General features: G+C 53.6%; 1 protein-coding gene across 1 annotated transcript in view; it reads right to left on the bottom strand.

Annotated features, from left to right (window-relative positions):
- SCHIP1 (schwannomin interacting protein 1) overlaps positions 1–14,137 on the bottom strand; it is a 41,617-nt gene extending 27,480 nt beyond the window's left edge. The window contains exon 1 of the mRNA XM_075761654.1: positions 13,473–14,137. Coding sequence (XP_075617769.1) covers positions 13,473–13,994 — 522 coding nt within the window. The 5' untranslated portion in view covers positions 13,995–14,137. The remainder of the gene's footprint in view (positions 1–13,472) is intronic.
- Positions 14,138–14,744: the final 607 nt, after the last annotated feature.

A 14,744-nucleotide genomic window follows, 5' to 3' on the forward strand; every position in this document is an offset into this window, starting at 1 on the left:
CCCCGCGCAGAGCCGCTCTGGCAGCCTCCGGCTTCTGATAACGGAGTGTATTGTTTTCTGCGAGGCTTTAAACAGAATAAAGATCACGACTAAAGGTGATGCGTTTGAGGGCGTCTGCTGGAATCGGACCAATATTGGCAGACAGGCACGCGAGGGGTTTATTATAGGTTGTTCTGTGGGTTTTTTTAACTTACACCGTCTTTGTGTCAAAACTGAAGCTTTGAGTCGGGTGACGATGGAGTCACTGACGGCAGGGGGGCTCGGCAGCGGCAGCGCTTGCGCCTGGGGGATGAATTTGGATGAGCAGAAAGGGTAAGGTGAAACGTTCAGTGGTTTGTCTTGGGATGAAGGCACAGGGCAAGGGAGGGATCGCCAAATCAAACACAGCTTAGTCTGGTGGGAGCCCCCTCCAAGGCTGCCCCAGCAGCGCTCGGCCACACCAGCCCCACTCCCCCCATCTTCTCCCTTGGTGCTGATTGCAGTTACCAGCATCCCAGCACCAAACCGAGCAGGACCATCGCCCTGCCAAGGGGACCCAGGTGACACCGTCCGGTCCCTCAGCCCAGCAGACGTGTCGCAGCGCTGCGTCCAAGCTGCTCGGGCTCTGCTGGGGGCTGGTGGGTGCCGAGGGTACGTCCCAGGGCCACCTCACCCAAAGTCACACCTCCGCATGGCTTGGCCACCTGGACACCCCAGCCCAGCAAAGCGCCTGCCTGCAGCTTCCCAGCCCCTCAAGCGTGAAAATCCCTGGGAGCGCTCAGAATACCTGGGAGCGGGGAGCAGCGCGTCATCCCCGCGCAGCAGCCGTGCCTTCGCACACAGTGGCTTCTTGTTCCCGAGGCCAAAACGCAGAGAATTACCAGTTGTTCTCATGACAGGGGCTGTCTTCTGAGCTTCTCCAAGCATCGCATTCATCCCAAACAGCATTCATCTCTCCAAGCCCCTTTTCCAGCAGAACTAACGCACACACAATGCATTCAGGCTCCGCGCGCTATTCCAATATAATTTTCAAGTTTAAACAGAATAATGATAATTAAGCGGCGAAATAAGGCTTTAGTACTTCAACACTCGTGAAGATGATCGAGAAGTCAAATATAACGCAGAAAAGCGAGCAGCGCTGCCAATAACCCCCCTGCCTTGGCTCCATTTCAGCCCTTGCATCTGGCCAGGGGAACGGGAATACTCGTTCCACCCCGGGCCCTACCGTGGCCTCTGCATTTAACGGTATGTTGGACTTCTGCATTTAACACCAGGGACATTAAATCCACCAATACACTTCTGCATCACCTGGGTACGCTGAGGCGGCTCTAGGACTAAGCCCTCCCTTTTGCAAACAAGCCCAGTGATGTTTTCCAAAGCTTCAGGAACTCCCCAGCAATCAGGTATCAGCACAACCTCTCGATTTGCAATTAAGCAGAAGCTGTTTCTGGGCCTCAGACTCCCTCTACAGAGAAATTACATTCTATGTTTCTGGATTTTCCTAAACTATCATTGCAAAAGGAGCTGGGGAAAAGCTGCTCACAGAAAGAAAATGCTCAGAGAAGGTGTTTGCTTTCTGCTGCACAGCTGCTCTCTCCATCGCCTCCGCCGGGAGCTGCGAGCCCAGAGCAGAAGGATAATAAATGGCATTTTAACACCAAAGTGGAGCAACAGCCAGGCAGGAGCCTGGTTTGTACCCCAAGGAATCGCGGCCACCCCTTCACCGGCACCTCCACGCCGAGGAGCATCTCTGGAGCAAGCCCCCTGCACGGCGTCCCCACGCCCCTGCACCTGCCCCGGGGCTGGCTGTGGTTCTCCTCTCCATCGGCTCTCTCCTAAGCGCAGGTAAACCGTCTTTTGGCCCAAAGGGCTGCTGCTGGAGGTCAGAGAAAGCTGTGTGGCCCGGCCTGACTCTTCGTGGTGGTCGGCTGCTCTAGAGAAGTTGGCTTTGGCACCTGCCCCGTTTGCCCAGAGCCACCGATGCACCAGCCCGGAGCGGGCAAAGGCAAGCTCTTTCTAATAAACCCAATCACTTGGCATTTTGTTCGCCCTTGCTTGGGGCTACGTTTCTGCATGTCGCACATGGGCTGGAGGAGGTCGTCTGGGGTGGCACGGGCTGTGCTGGAGCTTGTATCGACACCTCATCTAGGGAGCAGAGCCTACGTCTGGCCTGAAGCCCCCGGCACCGCTTCATTTTCAGGGTACGAGGGAGAAAAGGAACGGGGAGTATCAAACACCTGAGCCGCGGGAGGAAAAAGAGACGGCGATGAGAACGCTAGCTGCTACAGCAAAGCAACTGCAGCTTACAGTCACAAAATACATTCCCCTGGCTCTCAGGGCGCTGCTTTGGGGAGCAAAGGAGCGCTTTGCCGTGCCGCAGTGGGCGTTACTCCAAGGAACGCTCATCGCCGCTCCGCAAACAGCGGCAGCATGCCCAAGGCACGGAGCTACTTCTGGGGGCCTTCACCGTGGAAAGTTCGTTTTACCAGAAGCTGTTATTTCTCTGCCAGACATGTGCTATGTTACATGTTTACTAGTTTTCCTCCAAATACAGTACTTTTTAACAAGGAAAAGTTTTTTTAATAAAGCTACAGTTACTACCTCCAGCAAGCTGGCTCTGCCTCTGGGCTCCAACGCTGTCCCTGGGGATCAAGGGAGGGACATCTGCAGCGTCGGATCCAGACATCAGACCGCGCCAGCCTTGATTCCAGTTTTGTTTGGTCCAGTGCAAAATAAATAAGAGTGCTTAACAGGCGTGCCTTAAGCACTGTGTTATATTCTACACGCAACACCGGCTGCGAGCTCCAGCCTCGTTAACGCGTGGCTTCCTAAGGGCTCAGCGCTGAAACCCTCGCAAGAGTTTTTGGACGCTGCGGCAGCTCTCCAGCATCTATTATTAGTATCAGCAATTTCAATGATATTAACCTTCAGCTAATTCCACACCCAAATCATTTCACGAGTACGGAAGCGTAGAGATAACCTGCAAACGAGGTGCTGGAGCCATCCGGAAATGGGAGCGCGGCTCCCTAGGGATAACGCAGCTTTCCGCTTCACATCGGACCGAGCCGTGCAGAGGGCTGGGCTGGGGAACAGCAAGCAAAATATATATATGTATATGGCAATATGGCATATAGGGGCAGACGGGACTATCCGTAAAACAGTCCACACGTCTTAAGACAGCCTGGACTGATAGTTCTTGGGACACAACAGGCATAGCTCATCTGGCTTTTGTGCAGGGAGGAGCACTGGATAAGCTCCTGAGCAACTTTTGTGTGCAATTTAAATATCATTAAGGTATGGAAGTATTAGCCATTTTGGTCATTTGAGGATGTATTTTAAAAAAACTTCCAGGAGAAGAGGGGGACAAGGCTGCACAGAGGTCTCGTCTGCAGGCGCATGCCCTGATTTTCACCTACTTTGCCCTTCCCAGATGACTCAGACAACCAGAAAAGGTCCCGGAGATGTTTTTTCAAGGCTACAGGATGTTTCCGTGCTGCTCCCAGCAGCTCCCAGGCCAGCCTACACGGGTAACATGCTGAGAGTCTTCCTCCTAAGAAAAGGCCTCTCTCATCTTTGCAAGGCACAGCTAGAAGCTGGCTTTATGATTTTCAACCTGAGAAGTAATAGCAGAAAAAAGAAAGGGCCAGCTAGATTGTGCCGGGATATACGCTAAGCTATTGGATATTATGCATTAACGCAAATACACAGCATAGAGAATTCAGTAAGGAAAAATGATTCGCAGATTAATTTTTTTTTTTTTTTTTTAAACTACTAAGAACAGTTTATCATCAACCTCCTATCAGGCAAAGGAGACAGAGAAGAGGATGGCCATGCATGACTCGGGTACAGAATTCTGATATTTCCCCAAGTCCCTCTTTAATAAATTCAATATAGGAATTACATTAAATAAAAAGTTTAGATTAAATTTTTAATAACTCACTAAAAGCATTTCAATTCCCCACGGACTGTACATACTAGCAGCTTTTGTATGCATAAAGAATTAAGCACTTTAATATAGTTCTCTTCCTTTCTTTCGCGTTGCCATCTACCAGCTAAGAGAGGATTAAATCTCAGCGCAGCACTTCCCTTTCCTCCCCAGCCCCTCTGAATCCCAGTTATTTCCTCCAGCCCAGCGGAACGCTCGGATTTCATTTTAACAAAGCACGGACGAGCCGAAATAAATGGCCTCAGCGTGATTTTCTCATTTAAAGGAGATCTGTAGATCACGGAGCAGGAAACCCAGATTGGCAATAGAAATAAGATCTACCACTTCTGTGACACAAATGACTCTGCAGGCGCCACAGGGAAAAGACAAAGCGCCCCAAAATGATACAAGTACTTGAAAAAGCTGGAAACCCTTGAAGAGAAGAGCGATTATGGAGCACCTCATGTCTAAGGCAACAACTGCGGATAACTGCAAGAGGGAAACTCATTTTCCACGGAAGCCATCAGTGCTTTGCTTACAGGAGCAGGATTGATTGCGGATCTAGGTTAGTGTGCGAGCTGGAAGAAATATTTTCAAATCCTATTTAGTTACAGCTAAGGAAACTTCTCACGCAAAAGTGGAATTATTTGAAGATTTAATGGCCAAAAAAGAGCAAACCCCGCTGCTGGAGAAGTTGCAGCCACTCCTCAGCAGTGTCACTCTGCCCTGCACCCGCGGTGCTCGGCTGGGGGACGGCGGCCCCTAGCCACAGGAACTCGCCAGCCTTGGAAAATGCTGAACTGAATAGATGATGTGATTATCTTAAGCAGCTCTTTGTTTTAGAAAATAAATACCTGTACTGAGATGTTGGGAGAAACTGGGAAATCAGATTCCCTTCCAGTGGTGGTTATACCTAAATATTGTAACTTAACTCGGGAATTTCGGAGGCTTTCCCTTCAAAAAGCAGCATAAAGGTCCATTTTCTCCCACCAAATATGAAACGGTGCTCCCTGTAAACCTCCTTTGGGCTGCACCACTGCATCCTGGCCATGCTGTAAGTACAGTAAATTGAGTGTATGGGCTTATCTGGTAAAATAGTTACCAAACAGAAGCCTCCTAACACAAGGCATTGAAAGTTTTATTTCACTGGGGGCAGTGACACAGTGTCTGACCACAAACTGGTTTGGAGTTCAGAAAGCTTATTTCACCTTCTCAAAGGCAGCTTCGCCAAAATATTGGTAAATGGTTTATTCCCCATATAAGCACTTACAAACTAGATCACACAGCCCAGGGAAGCTCACTTTGCCTTTCTGTTTATCCTTGGCTTTCTTAAGATGAGAGAGTAAATCTCAAGTATCCCTTGCAAACCCCCTTTGGGTTTTGCGTGTTCGTGCACGGATAAATACCGAGCCGCCCGCCCGTGCACCGGCACGGCAAATCGGTGGTGCGAGAGCGTGCCACGGCTCTGCCTGCCCATCGCAGCCATGCATCCCGCTGCCCTTCCAGCCCTGCCTGCACACGGGCAGGGCACGCTCACTCCCACGGGCGCTGAATGCGAAGGTGTTCTGTCCCCCGATACCACAAGTTACGCTGGAGAACGGGATGCCCGGTTTCACTACCGGAGGGGACGCGGGGAGCAGAGGACGTGGCTGCGGTGCAGACAGCGAGCACACAAGCTTCAGGCAGCATCTCCGCTCTGGAGCGACTCATATCGATGCTGCCTGAGCAATACTGAAGAGTTATTTAAAGCACGGATTGGTTTTGCCTGGAAAAATCTCTCTCCAGATGCTGTTGACACTGCCAGGTTATCGCAGGAGCATCGCTTGGCTCAGGCGCTCCAAGCCCACCTGCCTCTGCAGGAGACAGGCACCCGGCTTTACGCCACTGACACTAACTCTACCGATTTTTTTCCTGCTAGGAGTAGGACAAATGATCCCCTGAATGTAGCCAGAACCTAGTTTGTTTTTTCCAGTTTCTACACAAACTTTAAAAAAATAACCAAGTATTGTGCTTGGGTTTCCAAGCAGCAGCCAGTTAATACAAAACCACCTTAAATCCAGGCAGAGAAAAATAAGGACATAAATCACAACAATTTTTGTTCTCCATATCACTGCTAAGCCAGTTCTGTTGTTAATATAAACACACTCGGTAAGGTTTTGGGTGTATTTGGATTATTATTTAAAATATTTACATAGGGAGTTTCAGCAGACATGCCTGGTGTCCCTGTCCAACAACCGAGACTGTTAGCTTTGAAGTCGAGGACGGTGCTGCCCTACAGATGCTGGATCACGAAAAGGGCAGAGATTTCTCCATCACAGACCCAGGACCACTTGCCCGCCTGCCTGCACGCCTGCCCGCACGCCTGCCCGCACGCCTGCCCGCCCGAGGATCAACGCCGGCGGGGCAGAAGGGGCTGCTCCGTGCTTAGCAAATCCCCGCTTGCCATTCCAGTTCCTCCAGCAATCTCCCCCTGGTTAGACTTCAACCCTATCACTTTCTGCTCGTTATTTATTTTATTACCTTTTCTAAGTGCCCGCGAGAGTTTGAGGGCCTGGTGAGTTTAATACTTGGTCCTGAAAGGCTTTGTCAGCAGCAGCAGCTCCGGCAGTCGCTGCTGGGATGGAGCTAGCCTGGCTGTCGAGTGCTCCTCGGCAGATCTGCAGTGCGGTCTGAGTTGCAGTTTCTCTTCAGATGGTTTTTAAATACCCTCTGCGTATAATTTCTCTCTCCACATAGAGCATTATTTTCCACAGCGCCAGGTGGGACAGACACCCCACCCTACCAGGCAGAGTGCAACCGCAGTAACTACTGCCCTTCAGTAGTAAAAACAACAGGTTTTACCCAGCACAGGTCGATTCGGAGAATTAAAAACCCACTACCTTGCATTTATCGCACCCAATATGCAAGAAACAGATGCATAAGTACGTAATTATTATCCCGTCAAACAAGCGTTCCTGCTGCCCACTGTGATTGCACCCCGAGATACTCACTTAGGTTTAAGTGGGAATTTGAAAGTATTAGTGAAGGCGCAGCGGGGGGGGTACGAGACTACAGAATCCCTTGATTTCAAGATTACGCCAACAAAATTATGTTCCGAGACGATAAAAATTTTGACTTGCATAAAGGGTCCCTTCTCTCTTTGGGAATCCTTAGCGTTTGCCGCTTACTATACCCAGTACCAAAAATACTCTTTTAAAATATACTCCTTGGCCTTATATGGCCACCATCACGAAGAGCACTCGTCAGCATCGCATACGAGCACGTTAACGGGAGATCTGCTGTTGCCTGCACCACAATTAGCACTAGAACAACCCAACTTTCTCCGCCCGTTTCGGCGATTTCCTCATCCCACGCGAACCGTTCACTTACCAATCGGCTGGGAAGCGCTGCCAGCTCGCTGGGGTCCATCGCACAGAGGAATTCACATCATCGTAGTACTCCAAAAGGCGAATCATCCATCAAAAACGAGTCCGTATACTGTCACCCCATGTATTCAGCACTTTCTTTAACGAAAGCCTTTGCAGCGGCAATGGAGATCAAGTTTTTGCTCAAGGCTATTAATTGTGGGCATTTTGCCTGGCCCAGTTTCAGAAGCAGCAAACATACATCTCTCCAATCTGTGTGACTACCAACGCTCTTCAAGCAACAAGCACTTCAGAGCAGCTATAGAGGTTGTCTCAGCTTAAGGACATTGCACACTTTGGCAGAATCATTAATATCTTGCCAGCCCCATCTAACCTTTGAGCTGGGTGGAAAGTGGCCAAAGTACAGTGCCGCTTTGATTCCTCCACAGCAGAACACGGCAGCCACGCATCGCCCACATCCCGGCCGGTCCCACGCCCAGGGACGCTGGGGGCACACCGGCACAAGGCAAACACAAACTCCTGGTTTGATGGAAGCTACGGTATTTTCCACAGCTAAAAGGTTTGGGGTTTATGTCAGCTAAGCCTTAAGAAAATTGCACTGCCCTGGAGAACCTCTCTCATCAGGATTTTGACTTTCTTTAGTTGCCTGATGAAGAGTTAAATGGTCAAATCAAATAGGTAAAAGAGCTCTCAGGCAGAGAGAGAGGGTCTTGCTGGGCCTCTATGCTGTAGGAATGACAGAAATGCGATTTCCTGCAAGCCAGAAGTTGTATTTTGAAAATTAGCGTGTCAGATGTTAATGCACCGACAGTTCTTGCCTGGGGAAAATTGCTTTCAGGCATTAAAGCCCTGAGCGTTACTCCCTGCTACAACACTCACAGCCGAGACAACATCGAACATCATCTAGGGATGAAGAACCTAACGCTAAGCAAGCTCAATCAAGCAATTATTACTTATCTTAAGTGAGAACAAACTCACTGCCAACCTTGTCAAGCAAATATTTGCTCCCTACACGCAGGGGACAACACACCGAGGTAGACCAAAGCTTTGCAACATGCAACACCAAGGCTCTGCGCTCGATCCCGGCCCGCGTTCCCGACAGCCCTGCCACACCAAAACTCTTGTGGGGCTTTTAACAAGCGCCTGTCAGGCGCGGAAGCATCGGTGCTCCCTCCATCCCTCTACTCCCTCTTGCCAACCTGGTCTAGGGATTTCTCCTTCCACCACGGCTGCTCTGACCCAGGCTTCTCTGCAGAGCTGCGCTACTGCTCCACCAAACGCAGACCCTTACCCAGGGGCAATTATTAAATCATTTCAAGATTTCATCCCGCACTGTAATACATACTTTGAATTCGTCTCAAGTTTTCAGCAGCCATGAGAGCAGGCACCAGTAAAGCCACAGGCAGAAGAAACAAATACGTACATGGTCCATGGCGACTTCCATCCTGCTAGCCTCTGGTGTCTCCAGCGGTAGCCCTTAGAGCCCGTGGCAGAGGTTTCCAACTGCTTTCAACTTTCCCCACCTGCAGACAGTGAATTTAAGACTGCCACCACCACCTCGGGCTCTTCTTCGCTGCCTTCCAGGGTCCCCCCCCAAATCGGTCCACAGACCTCCATGGGCAGCTGGCCACCGATCAAACAGCTCTGAAGGGAGCGGGAGCACCGTGCCCACCTCCACGAACTCAAGACAGCCTCGAGGACCAAACGAGTCAGAAGGAAACAGATTTAACTTCCTAACACACTGTAGACGCAGGAGCCCACGCGCCTGAGGGTAAGTTATGTGTCTGGGCAGAGAGCGCTGGTGTGCGATCTGCTATATATACTGCCAAAGGTACCGGATAACACGCAGCTATCTGTCTCGACAGCGTATGCAGGAATATTGTCGTGATGAAAAGGGAAAATACAAACTCCGGGACACCCTTACCCAGACAGAAGTCTTCTGCAGAAGTCCTGGAGGCTGCAGGAATGAGCTTTTATCGCCACTGCCTGCAATAAGCCTGCTTTGTGGACAGCAAAATCCATTCGGTAGTGCCATCCATCTACACGCTGTCACAAGCGCCCAAGTCTCTGTACAGAGGGAAGTCGGCTGGCTGAGCCATTTCCTCTCCTGCAAGTGGTTTTTTTTTTTCAATTGACTATGGAATTTGCAGCTACTATTTTCAGAAAATACATCCTATTGATTGTAATTACCATCCTCAGAGATGCAATGGAAAAAATATTAAAACCATTAACGCTGATTTGGATTTTATTAGAGCCATTAGTGAAACGGCAAGCAGAGCGCCGCTGCTTCCCGAGCACCTCAACAGCTCCTAAGCCATAAATCATCTTGTGGCACATTTGTTACCACTTCGGATACAGCCAGGAGTCGAGCAAAGGGAAAAAAACAGGAGCAGCAGGCTTCCCGCAGCCGGGCGAGGAGATTGGTCCAAGCATCTTTTTGATGAACCTTCTAAGCATCAACTGCCTTCAGAAAAGATGTCATTTCTTCTCTCAGGTAAAGGCCCAGCCATCTAACACAACCCATTGAGCTGGCACGTGTCAGAGCAGGCTCGCAGGCAGCTAGAGCTGCTCCAAAAGAAAAAACCACCCAGGAAGGTGGGAGGACCGTGCTGCCACCCGCATGGTGCGAGCGCCCGCCTGGCCTTGCTGGTCTGGGTCGAAAGCAAGAAACGTTCAGCCCATCATAGCAGCCTGAAATCGGTGACTTCCAAACACGATTTTTAAGTGTCTCGATCCCGTCTCTCAGCAGATTTGGTCTCAGCATGAGGCCCCATAAAGCGACGCAGCAGCTGGGTGAAGTCAAAGGGAGTCGTAACATCATGGAGTAAGTTCAGGCCCTGTGGCATGACCGAGCTGCAGCTCCAGAAGCAGTCTCGTTTGTGGGGAAGGAAGGAAGGAAACATCCTCTGTTTCTAGACACCACCTTCCCATGGGTGCCTGACCCACGTGAACCCTCCCGGAGCCACCAGACCAATGCGGCGCTAGGGACCTGGGTGGCATTACACCAAGCCTCCATCTTGAGAACAACCTGCCCACGGACATGGCACGGCCAGGACGGACAGCCCCGCAGCCCAGCACCATCCAGCCCAGCTGGTCCTGTGGTTCTCTCACCAGCATCATTTAACGGGCCTGCCAACACCAAGCAGAAGTCACCGGCCTCTTCCGGAATGCTCCTGGTAGGAGCTTCTCAGGCGCTTACCCTGTCTGCAACCTGAGGAACCAGCCTGGGCCCTCACATCTCGTTTGTGTTGTGTAATTGCATCTGAAAGCTAAACAACAGCCATTCCTACGTCATTAATATCCACTTTCTCCAACCTTCCCAGCAACTCTGGGCAGATCTCTGCACGTACAGATGTGACCTAAGGTCCCTCTTCAGCCTAAACGTTTTATTTGGTCCAGCTGCAGCCCTCTCGACCCCTCCGTGCGTTTCAGCCCAGAACTTCCTTGCTGAGAAAAACCTCCTAAAGCCATGTTAGCATTTCCTTAGACGTTCAAATTTCCTTCTCCTGTGACTCCAGCCCAACCCAATATCCCTCAGCAAGGACTCAGCGCAGGTCACCGCAGGCTTATGGATCATCAGAAACTCCTAAATCCAGCTTCGGATGCTGCCAGCCAGGGACAGGAGGCAGGGACGGAGCAGGCAGGGTTCCTCTCCCAGCACCACATCTGACCCGATGGTGAGGAGCACAGCACCAGCCCGGCAGCAAAGCTGAGGCGTCACGGAGACATGGTGGGTCACACCTGCCCTGCCTTCTCTTGGAGCACGATAAAAAGCAACTAAACATAGATACCAACAGCAGAGAGAACTACTTCTCTAATTTCATAGGAGTTGCTCGGGATTTTATTTTTCTTAATAGAACATCGATGCTGGATTCCCGATAACATAAAGCAGCCCCAGAAACACTTCCACTCAAAGCAACAGCTGCTTTCACATCACATCCCTGGCGACGAGATCGTTTTAGACTACACCAGCCAAGGCCTATGATACTGAAATTTCCCTTTTTCTAATATATTCTGCTAGCAGTTGGAGCAAGCTAGTCCATCTTCTCTGTAGTTGCTTCCTGGCTGGTTTCACTTCAGGATTTTCATGTTTACAAACACTTGGGCTTCCAGCAGGGTTAGGCAAGGTTTTGTTATAAATAGCAAGATACTGAACCGCGGGAAAATGTCAGGAGCAGGAGGAAAAAAAAAATAAAAAGAGATTTCCTCTTCAATCTCCTTTCAGTGAGCCTTGAAGATATTGAGTCCCCGCAGCTCATGGGACATAGGTCTGGGTGCTACGGACACAGCCCAAACCGTGCGCGAGGGGACCGCAGTACCACGGGAAGCATCTCACACCTCCTCCGAGCTGGCCGGCGGGCGAAATGCCTCTTCCCAGAGGGGTCTGGGCTGCTGCCAACAGCCCTTTCCCTTCGTCCCAGGTGGGAAATGGAAGCAGCAGAGCTGGAATACCTCCTCCTCCTCCTCCTCCCCCGTGTCTGCCAGGTTAAGGGGAATCCTGGCATTGTAGGAGTGAAGACAAGGCTGGGAAGGCAAACCGAAAGCCGCCTTGCTCTGGTGCCTCCAGGACCGCTGGCTGGGTGGAGGGTTGAGGAAAGAGTCTCTCCAGGGCCACATACAGTGAAAAATTCACACCTACACAGCGGGACACTCCAGTCTGAGTGTCAGAGGACTGGCAGCTCAGCCCTCCCCATGGGAGACGCTTTCAAGGCGCTGGGCTCCTCGATGCCCAAACTCGGGCGCCCGTCGCGGTTCAGACCGGCTCCGTGTGCTGCCAAGGATCCCTCGGGCTGCGCGGCACAACCTGCAAACCCCGACTCTCGGCAGGACAAGTCAGGGCACGAGGCAGGCAGGAAAGCCTTCTAGTGCCTTCGTGCTCGCAGGAGGGAACGGAAGGATGAAGGAGGAACATCCTTACAGAGGTGAACAGGCAAAATTCCTTAGGTGACACCTCACCTGGTTAAGCACGTACCCGGAGGCAAAGAGTTTCCAGCCCTGCCGAAGCTGCCAGCAGCTCGGGGCAGAGGAGTTTATCAGATAACACTGCAGAAATAAGCTCCCAAACCACAAAAATGAGCTGCTTTTTTTTTTTTTTAAGCTGAGTTTCTGTACAAATGACTGTAATTAAGGATGTTACCTGTGAGTTCCTCAGGGCACTGAGGCTACAACATTCAGGCTTTGGAAAAATTGTCCTGCGTGGCAGCTGTCCCGCTGCTCTGTCAGCTTATTTATCATATCCAGCACCCACCCAGCTTTCTCACCAATTCGTTGTAATTCAAGGATTTAGGGGGAAATCCCCACTTCCCTGAGCCAGATGACTTCACAGGAAGTAAGGGAATGGAATGCCGTAAAAAAAAAAAAAAAAAAGAAAAAATCATTAAAAAAAAAAATCAAGTGTGCCAGCGGCGAGGCTGTAGGGCGTGGGTGGCGAGGCACACATCTCTCATCACGTGTGTCATCACATCCAAGGGCTCCTGCAGCAGTTCCAGGAGATTTTGTAGATTCCTTTTAATTCATACATTATGGAAGAGTCTCAACCGGCGCAGCGTCACAGGCGCGTGTGCAGCGCTTGTTCATCTAACCATCGCTGCGGCTTGCATCTCAGAAGTTACATGCAATTTCTAAACCAGTCTGTAAATAACGTGATCGCATAACAATTTGTAGGGCTTTCTGTAAAAACACGTTCGGGGGGGTTTCATCTTGGCTGACGCCAGGTTCTCATCACCCCTTACGGCACACACACCACCAGCCTGCCACTGCCCCCAGCCAGCGGAAAGGCTGCTAGCCCTCAGCCTCTCCAAGGGAAAACCTCCGCTGAGGACGGCCCGGGGGTGGCACCGGCCGCTGCCCCATCCCCGGAGCTGCGGGGCCGGACCGGCAGCGAGGCAGCCCCCCCCCCCCGCCGCTGCCCGAAGATGCTCCGGGAAAGTTACCTCCTCCGCTCCCCCGCTCCCCAGGACGCACCGCCGCACCGGGGTGGGGGGCACTTACCTCCCCCCCCCCCCCCCCACTCCCCGAAGCGCGTCCCCACGCCGCCCCAGCGCCACCGGCTGCCGGTCCCAGGGGAGGAACATCCCCCAGCCCGGTCCCCTCCCGGCGGAGCTCCCGAGGGCCGCGGCCGGGCAGCGAGTCACCGCCCCGGGGCGAGCCGAGCCCGCCGCCCGCCCGCCCGCCCGCTCCTCCGCCCTCCCGGCCCGACTCACCGAGGCGGGGTTGGCCCGCTGGCCGCGCTCCTGCTCTCGGCACTGCAGCCCCGCCAGGTGCCTCTCCAGGGCCGCCCAGTCCATGGCCGGCGGCTGCGGTTCCCGCGGGGGCTGCGCTCCGCCGCCCCGCCGCGCCCGCCGCCCGCCCGACCCCGTCGCCCCGCCGCCGCGCCGCCGCTCCTGCGGGGGCAGCGGCGGCGGGCGCTGGTGCGGCCGCGGGCGGGCGGCGGCGGGGCGGCGGGGCGCGGCGGCGGCGGCGGGCGAGCCGCTCCGGCGGACGGGCGCGGCGCGGCTGCGGGCATCGCCGGCGGGGCAGAGCGGCGGGTCCCGGCGCGCCGGCGGGGAGGGCAGGTAGCCCCCGTCCTCCTCCTCCTCCTCCTCCTCCTCCTCCGAGTCCTCCAGCGCCGCCAGGTCCAGGCTGCTGGGGGACGGCGAGGACTTGCCCTCCGAGCACGGCGTGGCTTTGCTGGAGTTGGACTCCGAGCTGGAGCGGCTGCTGCCGGCGTCGCTCCCTAAATCCATCCCATCCTCCCGGGAGTCCTGCCGGAGAGAAGCGAGAGGCGCCGCGTCAGAGAAACCGGGACCGGCCCTGCCCGCCGGGCACGGGAACCGCCGGCCCGGGGCGGGCCGCCCGCCTCGCCGGGGCCGCCCCCGCGCACCGGAGCCGCTGCCGCCGCGGGGCGGCCCCGGGCGGGAGGCGGCGGCGGCGGCGGCGGCCCCGCGCTCGCAGCGCCCCCCGCGGGCGGGAGCGGGGAGGAGCGGGGCGGCGGGGCCGAGGGAGGGGGCGGCGCTGCCCGCTGCCGCCGCGGGGGGAGCCGGGGCCGGGCCGGGCCGGGGGAACCGCCGCGGTGGCGCCCGGCCCCTCGGACCGGCTGGCTGCGGGCAGGGCTGGCTGCGGGGCGGGCAGAGGCAGCGGCGGGCCTCTGCCGTGCAGGGGCTGTGGAAAACGCTGTTGTGTCGTGCAAATAGAGCTCTTACGGAGGGGGGGAAAAAAAAAAAATAAAATTCCTTTTGGAAAAGGGGTGGCACGTGGCACCTTTCGCCATCGCTTCTGCGTCAGGCTTCGGGTGCCCGGGTTTGCGGGGAGGCTTCGTTGTTAGTTACAGTGCGAGTGGCATCCTCCGCCGCGCACCCCGAGGGACGTACACAGGCGGACGGTACAAATTACCGCATCTCACACTCTCAATTTCTTTCCTTTTTTCGTAGTAAATTAAAGTAACTGGTTAGGAGTGGCCTATAAATAACTCTGCTAAAAAACCTAATCTAGTTTAC

This window comes from Balearica regulorum, chromosome 9 (genome assembly GCF_011004875.1).
Source record: "Balearica regulorum gibbericeps isolate bBalReg1 chromosome 9, bBalReg1.pri, whole genome shotgun sequence".
Taxonomy (NCBI): Eukaryota; Metazoa; Chordata; class Aves; order Gruiformes; family Gruidae; genus Balearica; species Balearica regulorum.